We start from the raw sequence: 18205 nt of genomic DNA on the forward strand, positions 1-18205 counted from the left end.
GGACCGAGGGACAACTTATGAAAGCTTTACCACGGGGGGATGTTCACTTCATTCAGTCACTGTTAAAGCTCATTCAAAGGAAAGCACGAGAAATACAATATGAATAAAATCTATTGTTAACACGAACAGAGGAAAGATTGTTTTCTATCAGAGAGAAGTCCAAAATCTCAACAGACGAGAGGAGTTTCTTCAGGCTGCTGTGATAAAATGTTCAAACTTCAGGGAAGAGACTTATAAATATTCAAACGACAGAAAAGAGGAGAGAGAGGAGGAAAAGAAGAAGAGGCAGAGGATGGGTAGGGTGGACAAGAAGAAGAAAACTGAAAGAGAGAAAACTAAGAAGTGGCAGAGGGTGGATAAGAAAAAGAAGAAGCAGGGTTAAGTTAGAAAAAAAGGAGTGATACGAGTAGACAAGAAGAACATGTAGGATGTAAACAAGGAAAAGAAGAGAAAAGAAAAAGAAGGAGAAGAAGTAAGAAAAAAAAACACAGAAGAGGAAGAATGTCAAAAGGAAGATGAAAGAGAAGATGAAAGACAATAAGAATAAGAAGAAGTGAGTGTATGAAAGAGGGAGAAGACGGAGAAGAAGCAGCAGAAGACGACAGATAGATGAAGATCACTAAGGAGAAGAGCAGAAGAAAAATGAAATAGAGAAGAGGGGGAAAGACAACAAGATTAAAAAAGGGGGAGGAGAAAAGAAGAAACAAAAACAAGAGGGAGAAGAAGAGGAAGGAAAGAAAGGAAATAAGACTTAGATGAGGAAGTAGAAGAAGGAAGCGAGGAGGGACAAGAGGAAAAGGAATAGAAGGGGGAGGAGAGACAGAAGAGAATGGAGGAGAAGAAGAAGTGATTAGTTGTGGCAATGTTTTTAACCCTCACTATGAATCTGTTTTTTCAGACAGCGTATCATTTGCAGGACGATGAAGCTGCATTCAGAACTCACCCCGTGGCGGCAGCCATCACACAGCCCCCCTGCTCGGCGGAGGCCTCCACACAGCAGCCGTCGTGGTCATGGCTCATCCCGAAGTTGTGTCCGATCTCGTGAGCCATGGTGGCCGCAGCGCCGATGGAGAGATCTGAGTGGTCCTGAGGGAGAATCAGAGGAGGGTTTTTATTTTCTCTGTATGAGAGGTGATTTTAGTTTGTCAGGAATAAATCCATCAAACCTTCTTGACTAAGTGAAATGAAAGAGTTAGAAGGATGGGAAACAAAAGACGTGACCTTGCTGTAATAAGCTCTTCTACCTGGATGTAAAGGAGCACAGGTGACAGATGTCATCTGGTAGAGTGGCGTGGTTTGTCAGTATGTTGATCTGGTAAATGGAGATAAAGTTGTATGTAGGCTGTGTCTGATTAAACTGACGTATAACCACTCCACCAGAGCAATGAGGAACCAGCACAGACATGAGGACGCTAACCTGTAAGAAGGTGCTAGCTCTCCTAGTGGTAGACACACTCTTTGAACCGATGTGATATCATATTTGATCGCGTGTTAAAGAAATTGTGAGTAATTATGAGTGTTTTCTTAACTTTAGACTAGTAAGATAATCAGAATTTAACTTTCTGTTCATAAGACTTGGAAATTAGTCTCTCCGGAACATCCCTAACATGAAGAAACACCTTAATACATATTTTGGAAAAGTATCTAAAAAGTATAATGTACTTTTTATCTTTTAAATTTATTTTTTAAATATCTTTATTTATCATTATCTTTACTTTTTATCCAACTAATTAATTGTTTTAATTTAATTTGATTATTTATTGTTTTATTATTTATTTTTTCATTTTTTATTCTAATATTCTGAATTTATCTTTTCCATTTTCTCCGATGTGATGTCGTCTTCTTCTTAAAACCTTTTTGTTGTCCTTTAATGCTTTTATTTACGTATCTTTTTGTATTTATTTATGTATTTTTTGAAAAACCAATTTATCAATGATTTACTTGTCGTCTGTCTCACCACTTTATTCTGTTTAATTTGCGTTTATTTGTTTTAATCTTTGCGTTGTATTTTGTTTTTTCATTGTTAGAGTTCCAACACTCCTCTCTGTCTTTCAAAGGTTTATTTTGTCTTCTTAATCCTGCCATGCTTTGTAAACATTTGTTTTGAAAGGTGCTATACAAATTAGTTATTATCATTAATATTCTCAGATTTAAATTGTTTTGTTCAAATATATTTACGTTTGAGTTCTTGTGATATAAACTTAAAGAAGAACACTTGAGTCAGGCAGACACATCCCACCTTTTCACAGAGAGGGTGGAATAATGTGCAGGAGTAACAAAGATCATGAAAATCGTGTGATGGTAACAGCTTTACCTGATACAACAGCCCACCCCACCCTCTTCAAGGCTGCTCCCCCCTGCTGTCCTGAAGCATTTAATGCACAAGGTCTCAGCAGCCCCCAGAGTTTTCTCTGAGCCATCGACCAAGAAACGCAACATCTCCAGTTTGAGAAATATTGAAGCTACTGGCCAAGTGTGAGCAAGCAGCATCCCTCCATTTGAGCAAGACTGCACATCATGCAAAAGCAAAAGTAACCACGTGGTGCTCTGAAGATGCTCAATGAAGGTCACCTCCACCAGAAATGCCAAACACAGCAACAATAAAGCTGAGGTACAGGTTTTCTGTAATATAAAAAAGAACACCTAGTGGATGTATTTGTCATTACAGCCTGTTTCGACACTGCAGGCTGAAGCAATCTTCTGGAGAAATACCCCAAAGTTTATGTTTATATATATATTAGTCACAGAAACTCCAAAATAAGTACAACAGGCCCCATGATAATCTCTTAAAGTTCATGACTGAGGCTGTTTATATTGTTGTGCTTGAACACAATAAGCACACAGTGTTAAAGAACAAATTTGCAATTAAAATCTGAACCAGCGAATGAACCCAGAGCCTCAGGGACACTTTAGTGTATCTATCTCTCTGCTTTGTGTTTCTTCACCCTCTCCTAATTCCCATTTATCTCCCTCTGGGATTATAATAAAGTCAAAGACAAACCCTTAATAAAAGGAGACGTGTTGACTGAGGATGATTATGGAGTTGCTGGATTTGCTGAGGTCAAACAATCTTTGAGACTCTGATTCTCTGCCTCTGAAAAGACGGTGGGGAAGACTGCAGCGGGGAAATATTGTGGATATGAATTCTTTTATTTTATAGCGCTGTGTCATTCATCTTATAATAAATATATAAGTGTCATTTTATTTGACAAAGTACGGCAAAAAACAAACACACTGTTTGTGTTTGAAGGACTTTTATAAAGTAAACTCCTGCAGAAGTAAGAGTTTCATGTCCTTGTTCCAAAGGTAAAAAGTAAAACTCTCAGGAGTAACACACACACTTCCTCTCATGCACACACTCTGACACACACACACATGGAGCAGTAACAATATTCAGATGTATTTAGCTCCTCTTTGATCCTCTGAAAGCTGTCATTCACTCTTAGCTCTGCTCTGAATTATGCATACTGTAGAAAATAAGGTTGTGTTCACTGTCAGGAAAAGCTGATACTCTGCTGAGAAATCCCTCTGGTGCTGTTTGGGCTCCAAGGTTCAAACCACAGAGGTGTGTGTGTGTGTGTGTGTGTGTGTGTGTGTGTGTGTGTGTGTGTGTGTGTGTGTGTGTGTGTGTGTGTGTGTGTGTGTGTGTGTGTGTGTGTGTGTGTGTGTGTGTGTGTGTGTGTATGAAGCTCGGTAAACCACAGAACATTTATATTCCACAGACACCTCAGCCCACAGGAGAGCTAACAGGCTATTAGAAGCTAATCAAGGTTGGAAAAGATCGATCCCTTCAGTCAGCTGCTGCACGTATATAAAGGCAGTGTTACACAAACTCAGTGAGTCTGTATACAGACCGTATTTATCATCTAAATCTGCACAGTAACAGTCCACCAGAGCTTACATCATATTTTTGCTCATAGTTTTGTCCTTTCTTGTTTATTTACAAATACTACCTTTCAGTAAAATCTGCACAACCTCAGTTTTAGGTTACATAACTTAATTTCAGATCTATTCATACACCCGTGTGCAAAAATGTTGCCATGAAAGGTCTGTTGGCATCTCTAGTTTATACCAGACATTTTTGTTGTAATCTCTCAAACTGCAGAATCTGGAGAGCAAAAGCAGGAGGAACACAATCCACTGTAATGACATCCCAGCTCCCATGGTTGTTAATCTGAGGAGGATTTCTTTCTCTCTATAAACAGATATCTGCATGAAGAGCAGCTAACAATCTGTTCTAGATCAAACATTTACACCGAGACACAAATCTGCTTGATGCTTGATTTCCTGACTTCCCTGAATGCATCAGAAATGATGGATCCCACCTCCATTCAACAAACAAATATTGTAAAAGTAGTTTTCTTCTCCTCTTGAGGACAGACCTGACAAAGCTTGACTTTTGACTTTTGACTAATCTGCATCATGATGTTGTTATTTCAGCAAACTTAAGACCCGTTAATTACAAGTATATCAGCAGGCTTTGGTGTCTGCAGGGAAAACAGTCTGTATGGAGCGCAACAATAGGTGTTCCAGAATTCTAAGATTCTTTGATGAATCATCAGACAGTGATAGATCATGACTGCAGATATGTCCTGAGATCGTATTTGTTGAAATTCTCTTTACTTTCAGAGAGAATATAAATAAATCAAATCCTCTTCAATAAAAATATGAATAATAAAAGTCATCTGAGTGGAAACATACGTGCTGTAAGACACTGTGTAGTCTGTTAGAGGAGTGATTTTGTCTTATGTTTTCTCGGTCTCACCCCTCTAGTACTTCAGAGTAGCCTCACGCGTCATCAGATCCCTGTTAACAAGTCTGACAAGAAGATAATAAATAGATAACTACATCCAAAACCCAAGACTGCAACAACTGCAAACCAAGAAACCCCTTTCAGAGTTCTTCTTTCAACATATATCCAGTTCAAATCAATAACGCTCTGACTGAGCACCACCTCTGCACTCTGTACCTGTAGTAACCTGTGGGTGAATCAAGCAGAATTAATTCCTCTGATTTAATCGTTTTAAGCACAGTTAAAGTGAGCTGCACGGCTGTCACACCCTGATCCAGAACTACTGTTAGAGATTATCTTCAAGATTCCTAAAACAAGCCAGCACTCTTTAAACATTTATGTTCTTCTGATGTGAGACGTGTTGGCAGGAAAGTCTCTCTCCAGGAGTGTGCATGTTTTCACTTTAATATAAGGGCGGCATGCTTTGTGAATTTAACCTTGAGATAAAGCAGGCAGCGAGGGCAGATGATGCACAAATCCTGGTGCTATTAGCAGCCACAATCCATCCTCAGCTAATTCCCCCCTGGGTGGTCACTTCAGCGCACTAACTGCCTCCTGAGGGTTTTATAGCTGGTGAAAACTTTCAGCTACACAAAAGATATGAGCAGAGAAGCTGGCAACAGACTGAACATCAGCTGTGTGCAGAAACTCCTGCAGGACCGCAGATCGAGCCTCATCAGATAACACCCGTCTAACTCAACTGGGTCCCTCATTCACTCTCCAGCTGTGGCTCAAATCTGCTTATTCAAATTCTTCTCCTCCATTGTTTTTGCCTCTGTTCCATCTGACGCAGCCTTCACTTCAAACAACAGGTAAAAAATGAAACTGAGAATTACAGAGAACAGTTTGAAGCTTCAAATGGGACCAAATCCGACGCAGTTCTTCTGGGAGGAGGAGAGTAAGTGACGCTAATTCTTTCTGTCAGCTGCAGAACGGCGGAAAATACACAGACGGTCTCAGCTGAGTGTTTTATGCAAACAAAGAGAGATCCAGGTTTAATGATTTTAAAAGCAGACAGGAGGTAAAGAGAGGCTGACAGAGAATACAGATTCATCTCTGCTGCTGCACATGTTTATTTATGATTGATGGATTTCTGTCTGTTCTGGTCTGTTGTTTGTTTTCTGTGTGAAACTAAATCAGGCAAGAGATTGTTGTTACTATATGTGAATATTACCAGTAAAAAAAAAGAGGAAACATTTGTTTTTGAAGCAGAGTTTTGAAGTTGACAGTCGCTATATTGGAAATGCTGACTCAACCTAACATTCAGTCAACCTATCAAGAGGCACAGAGGTGGAATTGAGGCAGGCCGCAACTAAAGCTACAGTGTGCCCGCCTGTCAGTTAAGAAAGCCACGCCCCAAAATGCAAAACTCGCAACCTTAATATCTTCAAAACTAATGAGTAATAAAAAAAGTTCACCCCTGTACAGTGTATGCCGATAGAGAAATTAGATATTCACACCTAAATCGTTCTTTGAACCAGAGTGTAAACATGTTTATTTCTGCTGTAAAATCTGCTTTGTTGAATGGGTGTGTATGTGGCCTCTGGGGCTTTTGGGGCCAGCCTCAAGTGCACACTTGAAGAACTGCAACTTTTGGCACTTCTGCAATCGGCTTCTTTATTCTTTGTTCGGTCGCTAGTCCTCCTGGGGTCCACACATAACAACAATAAAAAAACAGTAACTTGAGGCCTCACAATTCAAAACATCTTAAAAAGATATAATAAACTATTGCTGAACATGAAACAAGCCATAACAACCCTGAAAAAAATCATCTAAAAAGAGAAATAGAAAATAATACAAAGGAATTCAAAAACAGTTAGAAGAACACAACAGATAATAATTGAATCTACCTCAAGCTTAAAACAAATCTTTTGATGACTTTTTTGAAATACTTTTTGTCCTTGAGTTTTCTGTTTGCAATGGGAAGCATGTTCCAGGCAGTTAAACCTCTATACAACAGTTCGCATCAAGGTATTATACCTTGTGCTTGGTAAGGCCAGGTGCTCCAAACTCACTTGATGTGTAGTATGCTTGTGGCACGAACCTATGTACCAAAGTTTTTCTTGAAATAAGATTAGAGTGTAACTGCATTATGCATAAAGTTCAGAATAATGTTTTTTATTTTTTTCTCCAGTCAGTCAATGTAACTGATTGTGCCTCTCACAGACATTGGTTTGGAAAGTGCAACTGTCCAGACATAACAGTGCAATATTTGTTTTAATTTATTATTTTATGTGTTTAATGTGCTTTAATGTTTTTCTTATTGTGTTGTTATTTTAAATGTATGACTTTGTTACCTTGCTGCTGAACAGAAGAGCTGCTAAACTGCCTCATTGTTTTGCTAGTTTAAGTTTTCCCATTAGGCTAAAAAAGTGTTGGTCTTCGGTGACTCCTGAGGGTAATATCTGGATATTTAGCTCCCTTACACTTTATTATCTTCTCTATTAACTGATTAAGTGATCTAAAGTTAACTTAAATATCAATTTGTGCAGCCCCAACCTCTCATCACCCACAGCTTAAACTAAAAGTTTCCACATAGTCATCCTGATCTTCAAAGTGGAGTCAGGTGAAGAATCTTCTCTAAAATGTAATATTACTGAAGATGTTCTGCAACCCAAAAACTGAACACAATCAGAAGAAAAAACATTCAAGATGGCAGAAAAAGATTTGGGAAAAAGAGAGAGAAAAGAAAACACGAAGATGAAGTGAATTAAAGTGGAGAAATGTGTTGCACGTACCACGTTGATGCCGCCAGAGTTCTCCAGGCTGCACATCCCCTCCAGCGGTGCCATCCCGATAGTGGTCCCCTTGAAAATCACACCACTGCGCACACACACACACGCACACGCACGCACGCACGCACACACGCACACACACACACACACACACACACATACACACACACACACACACACACACACACACACACACACACACACACAAACACACAGAGAGAGGGAGAGAGAGAGAGAGAGAGAGAGAGAGAGAGAGAGTTAACCTTAGTCTCCTCCTGGCTCACTTACAGAATCCACAGTGGCTGCACAGTGATTGCAGACGCAGCAGCAGACACGACAAGCCTGTCAGACGAGGGCGAGGGTGTGAAAGGACCCGTGCGGTCTCCTGGTGGTCCTCACTTAGCATCAAAAAACAGCAACTACACAGCCCTGATGTGTCGGCCTGATCACCGCTGACTGAAGAGATCTCTGCTAAATCCAATCAGTGTTTATTAATATTTATCATTTTCTACAAACCATGAAAACATTGGAGTCAGAGCGGGGAGTGTTTCTGTTGTTAGAGCCACATAGACACTCTTCAGGGGACGGGGGGTGTGGAGGAGGAGAAGTTAATCAGCTTTTTATTAGCTGATGGTGATTATGAACCTGAGAGCTCACATCAGGGGAGCGAGTGTCTGCAGGCTCTCTCCAGATAAAACTGGAGCACATTAGTTCACTGATTTGTTCCTCCTGAGGTCAATATCAGAGAGAGAGGAATTGATGAATGCCGATTAAGAGCTTGTTAGAGTCAACAAAATTTATACTCAAACATAAAGCCGTTACTTTGAAACTTAAAGCTCCTGCGAGCTTTGGCGCCCCTTTTGGACAAAGTGGTACCTTATATCTAAGTTGTGATCTTATCTTTGTTTTGTCCGATCTTATCCGTCTCACCACTGTCATCTCTTTCTCTCTCTTCTCCCTCTATCCCTCTCTCCAACACGGTCTCAGCAGATGTGTATCTAACATGAGTCTGGTCCTGCTGGAGGTTTCTGCCTGTTAAAGGAAGTTTGTCCTTGCCACTGTAACTTGCTAAATGCTGCAAAGTGCTCTGCTCATGGTGGATTAAGATGAGATCAGACTGAGTCCTGTTTGTAAGATGAAACTGGATCTGATCCTGTCTTGATGTCTAATCTAATGGTTGAACTTCAGTCATGTCGACCCCAAACATGTCCCCAAAAAACCCAAAACATGAATTATTTTCTGCGCCCAGTCCCCTATAGTATAAGTCAGGACAGATTTTTACCTATGTTATAATATACAGTATTTTCATTCAGAGTGTATTCTCCGTGTTAACACCAAAGAGTCAGATTAGAATGAAATGAACTCAGAGCGCAGCACTGAGAGTCAGTCACAGATCAGAATTTAAAGCTGTGCAGTAAAGCGGCTGTGCAGACAGCTGCAGAAACAGCTGCCTGCAACCTGACAGAGAATCTTTTCACACACAGAGCTGCTGCACACCAACACTGCACTGCATTTAAAGAGCAACTTGTATATCTGTTTCCTGAATTTATGCTTTTAACAAAGTCATGAAGTTGTGATTTGTAAGAGAAAGGAGAGAGCCTTCAGGACATTCGGCTCATGGGAGGGGAGATAGAGTTTGGCCCGCAGAGCGACGTGAATCTGAAAGATCAGATCTGGTCAGTCTGAGATGATATCTGCTGGACTGCAGACTTTGCTGAAGGTAAAGTGAAACAGCTTAGGGCATCAAAATACTACATTTTGCACAAACCTACAGTAGAGATGCTGTGATATACAGTGTATCTGTGTCACTCATTAATATCAGTGTCACGGGCTTGGCATTAAATATCTTGCTTACTAGCCATTAGTCACGTTTACACCGACAATTCTTCTTTAGCCAGATTAAAGTTAAGTGGTTACATGGCATAGGGTTCAATCGGGTCAGGTGTTTCAGGTGCTATTTGCTGCTCTTATTGAAACAAGAGCTTGATATCAACACAGCGTTTCTGGTAAAGAATGCATGGGGGAGGAGGAGATGAAGACATAAAATGTTTTACAGTACGACACATAACACTACGCTCTCAGCATGCAGGCATCATACCTAAAGTCTCTAAAAGGAGTATGGGAGGTCGAGCCTTCAGTTATCAGGCCCCTCTCCTTTAGAATTATCCACCAGTCAGAGTCCGGGAGGCAGACACCCTCTCTACTTTTAAGAGTAGGCTTCAAACTTTCCTTTTTGATAAAGCTTAGGTTAGAGCTGGATCAGGCTTGGACCAGCTGTTAGTTATGCTGTTATACCCTCTCTCTGCCTGTCACTTACTTTAACACTTCCTGTCTCATTACAGTAACTAACCATAGACCTTTCTGGAGTCCCTGAGCTCCCTTGTCTCGTAGGTTCCTCTGGATCTCTGCTGCTGTGGACGTGCCAGACTCCAGCTGCTACAACTACTACTATCCGTCTCACCACTATCATCTTTCTCTCTCCTCATCTCCCTCTATCCCTCTCTCCAACACGGTCTCAGCAGATGTGTGTCTAACATGAGTCTGGTCCTGCTGGAGGTCTCTACCTATTAAAGGAAGTTTGTCCTTGCCACTGTAACTTGCTAAATGCTGCAAAGTGCTCTGTTCATGGTGGATTAAGATGAGATCAGACTGAGTCCTGTCTGTAAGATGAAACTGGATCTTATCCTGTCTTGATGTTGGGTCTTTGTTAATATAGAACATAGAGTACAGTCTAGAACTGCTCTGTTTGGAAAGAGTCTTCAGGTAACATTTGTTGTGATTCGGTGCTTCATGAATAAATATTGACTGATAACACAAATGCCTTGCTCTATCCCGACTTCATGCAACCTTGACTTTTTATAGAAATAAGATGCTACGTTTTAAAATATTGCGTCTTATTTCAACAACCTTGTTGCTGCACAGCCACTTTCAAAGTCTTGGTGACACGAGCTGTGATCTCTGCGCTCAGTCTGCACCTTTATGGGCTAATCAAGGTCACTGAGGCTCAATGTACATTAACATTTGATGCAAGAAAGTCAAATAATAAACGTGCATTAAAAAATAGTGAACACATCAACACTGATAGCCTTAAAAAAAGCAGGATGATGCTGCAGGACGAGGCATTTAAATGCTAATGTACTCACTCGTATTGTGTTTACAGCAAGGAGTATTACACAGATGCTCTTGGTACACAGCAGGACTGAGGCTGAGGCTGTGGACTGGTCTGTGTGTGTGTGTGTGTGTGTGTGTGTGTGTGTGTGTGTGTGTGTGTGTGTGTGTGTGTGTGTGTGTGTGTGTGTGTGTGTGTGTGTGTGTGTGTGTGTGTTTATGACTCACGTCAGCAGTTGGGCGTTGTCGTGCTTCTTCCTGGATTTCAGTTTTTGTCTCCACTGCAGGAAGGACCAGAGGGTGGCGTTTGGCTCCTCCTTGATGATGCACTGATCCCTTTCGGTCCACACCTCCAGACCGATCAGAGGCACGCGGATGTTCAGAGCCCTGTAGAACTAAACACACACACAAATATTAACCCACACACATGCAGCCTGTGACACAATCTGCTCACACAGCTCTTTCTTCCTCTTACAGGATGCTGAAGGATGATACAGATTAAACCCTGGTGATATTGGTGCTCACTTTAATCCTGATTCATCAAAGACTTTAGAGTTCAGAGGAGATAGATGACATTAGCTCAGCCTTACCTTATCCACGTAATTAGCAATCTCCATGATCCTGGTCTTGGTCTTCTCGTAGTCCTTATTCTGACGTTTAAACTGCAGCACAGAGAGAGATACAGGAGTTCAAAGGTCAGAGAAATAATGGAGATAATCTCTCAAAAGTTCCCAGCAGAGACTAATGACCCCTAAAATAATACCATAACTGAACCTGGGTGGGTTGTTATAATTACAGCACTTACAGCAGACACTTCCTGGTCACCCAAATGCTGTTACCATGGCATTAACGCAGCACACAGAGCTGGCTCATTAACATATAAAATCTCATATCTGCAGCTAAAGGTCTACCTAAAAGCCGTTCCTCTTTCAGAGTCCGCCCCCATCATTAAGGGACAGCTCCTCTGCCTGGTTTGCACATGCTCAGTGCATCTCTCAGTGTGAAAGAGAGCCATTAGCCGCATGAGATAATTGTTAAAGATGGGGACTCTGTCACTTTGCGTTTGTCTAATATCATCAGCCTCAGCGCACAGAGTATCTATAATCTGTGGAGGGTGGAGAGTCACTGTCAGTTTACCAGTGTGTTGTCAGCCACGATGTACAGCTCCATGTATTTGGTTGTTCCCAAGGTGTTCCTCTTCACCTGACAGGAAACACAAAGACACAAAAACATGGTTAAACAAATCATAAGATTATTATTATCACAGCATCAGTCATAATGTCCCAAAAATAATATTCAATCTATACACAGATGATACGGTTATCTCTGTTAAATTCTTCAATCTGATTGGTTAAAACTCCCATAACAACAGTAATAGAAAGAACAACATCAGGGACAACGTAATCACACAAATCACCTGGCATATTCATAAAAACAAGAACATCAACCTTTAAAGTTGACATGGTGGCAAAAAAACGTTAAATAGCACTGTAAACAACATGGAGGATATTCTTAACATTATCCCCAAGTTATTCACAAGGCAGCAAAGAGAAGAAGAAGAGAGACAGTGAGGGATGATAAAATGCATGAGGAGCTGACTTAAAGAGACGAATAACAAATTGAAGAAAACAAACACAAACAGCAGCACGGTGTGAGCTTCGGCTGAGTCACACTACTACTAACTAGGGGAGCAACGATACACAAAATCCACGGTTCGGTACGGTTCAATACGTTTTTGTCACGGTTTGATACGTTTTCGATAAAGAAAAAGAGAAATTTCCATGCTTTTTTTACTTGCAGTTTATGGAGTTTACCAACAATTGTTTCAGCTCTAAAGCACAGTTTTTAAATTAAATTAAATTAAATGTATCAGGGCCAGCTATACGTGGCACAAGTTCTGCTGTGCATGGGGGGGTTATGTGTGTGTGTGTGTGTGTGTGTGTGTGTGTGTGTGTGTGTGTGTGTGTGAGTGTGAGTGTATGCGTGTCTTGCTGTGTGCACATCTGCCGTGCGCGATACAGAGAGCAGAGGAGATTTGTGAACGCGCGACCATGTAGAGACAGAAATGACATCCCGTCATGTAAATAAGATAAATAACATACGGATATTAAGTCTGTTAAATAAAAGAACAAGGTATAGACCTGGTCCATGAGAGAAGGAACCTTAAATTACTTCTGCTTTGACTTCCAAGGGGGGGCGGGACCCAGTGGTTGCGGCCCCAATATAACAGCAGGGGAAACGCACTTTAAAACCACATCGCCCAGTCTAGCATCACTACAGGACCAAGGAACAACTCTGCTCTGCAACCAAAGAGGACACTAGTGCTTCCCTCTCGTGTGGGCGCGCGCTCACACACACATACGTGAACATATGAACCCAGCAGACTGCCATATAGTGAAATATATATTTCCAGATGAAGCACAGTTAAAACAAATGTGACCAGCTTGGACTGAATGAATGTGGAAGGAGCACGCAGTTCAGTGGACCTGCGCTCGCCAATGCAGCACGGAGGAGTCGAGCGCTGATCCACTGAACTTTCAGCACAGAGTGCCTTGTCAGAAGTTGATCAAATAAATATAAAACTGCGTATTGTTCGGTTCATAGGGCGTACCGAACCGTGACCACTGTATCGAACGGTTTGATACAGATACACGTATTGTTGCACCCCTACTAATTACGGAACAAAACTCCAAAATAATGTGAACCAATTAAAGAACCAATAAAATGATCAGATCCTCTACTTATCTTAAACTTTGGGGAATTTTTCAAATTTAATTTAGTGTCCTTTGTTTTTTCTATGAGTATTTATTTGAGAAAAACCAAGACAGAAATAAATTAGTAAGACTAAACGGCTTCTATCACCATCGTCACTCTTCCCCTTCTTGTTTGAATTTCAAATCTAGAAAGAGCATGGTGTGAAAGTGGTCGGCAATGAGGTGACAAGCCTCATGTATGAATGAGCCTCCTCCTTTCTATTTATGCAGTTGTGTTTACAAAGCTTTAAGCCTTCCTCCATCCCTCCATCATTAAGTTCCCCTCCTGCTAATACTTGATTACAGCCATTAAGGAAACGCTCGGCTGTAATTAAAACTCATTGATTAACGTGCGGGGAAGCTGCTGCTGCAGAGAATCAGTCTGGTCTTAAAACACAGATACTGCAGATCTTAAAGGGATCTGTGACGCCAGAATGGAAACATGCAGAGCTCAGACACATGCACATTCATCCACACTAACGCATTAACATATCGCACTGTTTATTCGAGAGGGCAAACAGTGTGAAAGTCCTGGGGAGTCAGTCTGGAGTCTGCTGTGGAAGCTGTTTCTGCAGAACGACCAAGGATTAATGGGTGGAAATGGAGTGCCAAGGGGTCTGATGCAGGGGGAAGGAAGATAAAGAAACAGAAGGAGGGGATGATGAAGGCGGAGAGTAAATAAAGAAGGGAGAGAACAAGTTAAAATGAGCGAAAACGTAAAGAAGAGAATGATAAATCTGTGAAATACGAGGAGGAGACGCAAAAGAATGAGTGTTTGTCTCAGTGGCGGAGACAGATGAAGATAAAACAGCCCACTGAGAAGAGTTTCTCTCATTTATAACTGCAGAGAAATCTACTACATTTGCTCCTACTTCTTGATCTCTATAAAGGCTTGGGGAATTGACTCATAGTCATGACCTAAGCAGACATGAAAAGCTGAGTCAAGGCCATAATTCCCTCCATTTCCAGATGGTGCAGGGGTAAATTGCAGCACCTGGAAATGGCAGAGAGACCTTTCCAATATTGTGTTTCTATATGAGAAAGAACATTTGCCCTGCAGAGCCAATGTACCGCCAACTTCATCATCCTGTTCATTAATTCAGGGGAAAAGGTGCTGGGCCACTAAAAGTCTGACGAACGGGACAAAAGCAGTTTTCCATCGTTAATAAAATAAAAAGTTTTGTTATAGAAAACATGTGACTTCATTATTTCAATATAGAAATAATGATATTTTATTTGATGACTTCCTATTATATCAGTTTATGATGTTGAAAAAGTGATGGGGGATATCATAGTTTGGACGGAGAGTTTCCTGGGCCCTGTTTCCCAAAAAATATGTTATGGTCTTTAATGACTTAAAGCTGCAAATAGTTTTGGTCTTGCTCTAGCAGATTGCTTCAGCCTGCAGCCATGAAACAGGCTGTAATGCTCACCTTGCAGGCACTTGCACCAGATCAAGGTACATCCACTTAAAGTTCTTGTTCCTGCAACTGACAGGACCACCTTTAACCTCTATGCAGATGACACCCGAGTAGGGATGTAAGGATACACTCAACCCAGGCTTCGATTTGAATCCTGATTTTTGGTTCATTATAAGATTCACTCACGATTCTCTAACGATGTTCAAGAAAACTAGATTGAACTCAAAATGTTAATAACTATTATTTTATCCCAATTCTCAGATATGGACAGTTCAATATATATTTTTTCTCTTATATTTCTTTGTAAACAAAGTCATAATTTTTCATTTTTAAGGTGTTTTGTTACTCAAATAAAACCACTGCACACTTTTTTTCAGCACCTTGCAGAAAAACTAAAAATGACTGTACGAAAATACCTTGTTGGAAAATTTCAGAACAATTATAAAGAAATGGAAAGTGAACGATTCCCAAATGAAAGTATTAAATATTAAAACAAATAGTAAATCTCTTCAAATAAACTTAAGTGCAGCTTATGCTCCAGGCTTGGAATTTACATGTTTTTCTTCTCAGGGAAAGCCAGAATGCTGCCATACCTCAGACTTGAAACACAATGGTGCATCCTGTATTGTGTCCTGTAATGTGTAACATTAGGAATACTTTTCTCCCTCTAGAAATAAAAGTCTTCCTGTTTGTATTCAACGTTTGTTTAAAATAAGAGAAGGATGTTATCATTTCAGAGGGAAGTGTGTGTGTTTGAAACACGTAAAGACAGAACTAACATGAAATGCAGATGTGTTTCAGTTTTGGGAGTCAAAATATGGAACAGCCTCAGTGATGAGTTGAAATTTTGTTGCAGAGTTTAAAAAAGCCTTAAAATCAAAATGAATGAATTAATACATATTTAAAATTAAAATAAATTAATGAGTATGATGAATTGTAAATCAGCTTTTGTTACTTTCTTTTTCTGGTACTGTTCATGTTTTGGGGTAATATCATTGACCGTACAGGACTGGCAGAGACAAGCGCTGGGCTTCAGTCTTTTCCTTTTTTGGTCATTGTTGTTTTTTTTTATGATATTTCATTGTGTGAAACAAACCAGTGTGAACGTGCAATATTGTGTTGTATGTATTTTGTAAGATGACTATTCACGCAAGCTGTAAACTTTGGTTCTTTTGAAATTAATAACCAAAATAAATATTCATTCATTCACCATTATCCTGGTATAACGTCCTGTAGCAGGTTTATTTTTGTTTATCCCAATAAATACGATCAGTGTCTACACTCGGTCCCTTTGTAGTTTCCTTTCTTATCTTTTATTCATCCACCACTTTGTTTCACTCTGCAGATTTTCACTTGTTGTTAAATTGAAGTTTCTTTGAAGTCTCAGAAAAGTTGAGATGTTTTGGAGTGTTGTGCAGAGAGAAAACACAAACTTGATTTCCTTTAACTTGTGAAAGTTTGAGATAAAAGAGTCGATAGATTTTGTTTTTCTTTTGCATTTATGTACCATCGAACAATCCGAGGTGAAACGTCTCATGAGGATTTCCACTCCGAGTGTGGAGAGTGATTTTATTAGTTCTGTGATTCTGCAGCAGAAATCATATTTCTGATGTTTCGAATCATTGGAAATATGAACACAGATGAAGTTTTCATTGATCATCTTGTCCGTGTTTGGGGAATAAGGTTAGAGCTGTGGATACATTTCCACTTTATCTTCATAAAGAAAACAATCTAACTCTCATGATGAAGTGATCGAGGTTTCTTACCCGTGAGTGAAACGGTCGGAGCAGGCTGGAGATGTAGTTGGACTGAGTGTTGTGATGTCCGTGTCCACAGTTTCCTCCGTTGATTTGCAGCTCGTCTGCTCTCAGCAGCGAGTGTTGGAGACGATCCTCGCTGCTGATTGGCTCCAGGTAGAAAGTGTCGCTAGAATTCAAGGATATCAGGCCCCTGTTTGAAGAGCAACAGAGAGGAGAGAGAACACACGGTCAACTTTCAGAAACATGAGAGACAAGAGGGCCTGAAACAGAACCAGGACATTACTAAACAGGCAGGTGGTTTTCACAATAAAAGTTTAACGAGTAAAGTCATTTTTCAGCCACAGCTACAGCCTCACTTGATGTGGCATTATCAATGGATAAGTAAAGCTAACATTAGCAACTTTAGCATTTTATTTATGGAAAGCTGACAATGCATAGCCCTTCTGATAATCTGACATCTGTTCTTTACCTTGAGTTTGATTTACACTATGTTTCACTGGAGTTATTAAGAGGTAAAATGAGTTTGAAAAAGACAGACAGCTGTAAAAAATAAAAGGTGTTTTGGGAATAAATATTTCTTTACAGGTCTCTGGTTGATGAAAATGTGAGTTATTAACAAATAATAACCAAGAACCACATGAGGAAGTGCAAAAAACTGCAGTTCCTTGATCGTCCAATTGAGGCTTTGTCCAAAAGCAAAAGAATACCCATTAGGTCCCACGTTAAAACATCCAGTACTACAGAAGATAAACATGCTTACAGCCTTCAAGTGTAGGGGGGGTTAGGGGTGTGGTCAAGCTGACTAACAGGTGGGATTTCCAATATGGCAACCACCTTCATGGGGCTCAATGGGAAACTTGTGTGTGACATCACTGAGACTACGTCCATATTTAATGCATGAATTGAAGCTTCGTTAGTTCATACAGGACAATGGAGTAAAACGCCCCAATCACTCACGTCCAACCACAGCTCACTCTAACAACATGGCGGTCTATTTAAGGAGTTCTCCTTCTTACTGATCCCTTTAACACCTACGCTGGCGACACCCTGCTGCTGCTGGTTCATCTTTGCCCCCTCCTCTCTTATCTATTTATGGTTTGTTTGTTAGGGACAGATACAGTATGCATAGACAAACTAAGAACAGCCATCCTATGCAAGTGTCATAGTGTTTGTAGCAAACGTGCTAATTTGTAACACCTGTCCCTAGAAGGGCTTTTGAGTACACCTAGATACAATTAAACACACATTTGGCAAACAAAACATGCAGAAAATCAGACACTAGTGCAGGTTTGTTGCTGAATTAACCAGGGCTTGGTGGTTCTCTTAGACATGGTGAAGTGAGTTTCAAGTGATCAGATAAAGAGTTCCTGGATTTTTCTCCTTTTACATAGAGAGCTGTTTGAGTAAAAGATGTTTTGCAGAATGAGACTCTTGTCTAAATGTCTGTTTTTTTTGCAATCCACTCGCCGGAAAGCCAAAAGCAACCTGCTGGCTCACTAACCCGGGGAGCACTTCAAAAAGCCGAGCCTACAGCGTCAAGCTTAACTGTATTTCCATTTTGGGCAATAAATAGTTAAAATCTATGAATGAATGCACCACACTGATTGTAGGGCAGCGTCAGACTAAAGGACATATA

The 18205-nt window shown here is 40.4% G+C and overlaps 1 protein-coding gene across 3 annotated transcripts in view; it reads right to left on the reverse strand.

Annotated features, from left to right (window-relative positions):
• adam19a (ADAM metallopeptidase domain 19a) overlaps positions 1-18205 on the reverse strand; it is a 222547-nt gene that overhangs the window by 36629 nt on the left and 167713 nt on the right. For all 3 annotated transcript variants that reach the window (XM_034676861.1, XM_034676859.1, XM_034676860.1), the window contains 6 exons: positions 16576-16759; positions 11773-11838; positions 11226-11297; positions 10864-11030; positions 7531-7615; positions 944-1086 (listed from right to left, as the gene is read on the reverse strand). In XM_034676861.1, the coding sequence (XP_034532752.1) occupies positions 944-1086; positions 7531-7615; positions 10864-11030; positions 11226-11297; positions 11773-11838; positions 16576-16759 (717 nt within the window). The remainder of the gene's footprint in view (positions 1-943; positions 1087-7530; positions 7616-10863; positions 11031-11225; positions 11298-11772; positions 11839-16575; positions 16760-18205) is intronic.

The sequence above is a fragment of the Notolabrus celidotus genome, chromosome 23 (assembly GCF_009762535.1).
Source record: "Notolabrus celidotus isolate fNotCel1 chromosome 23, fNotCel1.pri, whole genome shotgun sequence".
NCBI classification, from domain to species: domain Eukaryota; kingdom Metazoa; phylum Chordata; class Actinopteri; order Labriformes; family Labridae; genus Notolabrus; species Notolabrus celidotus.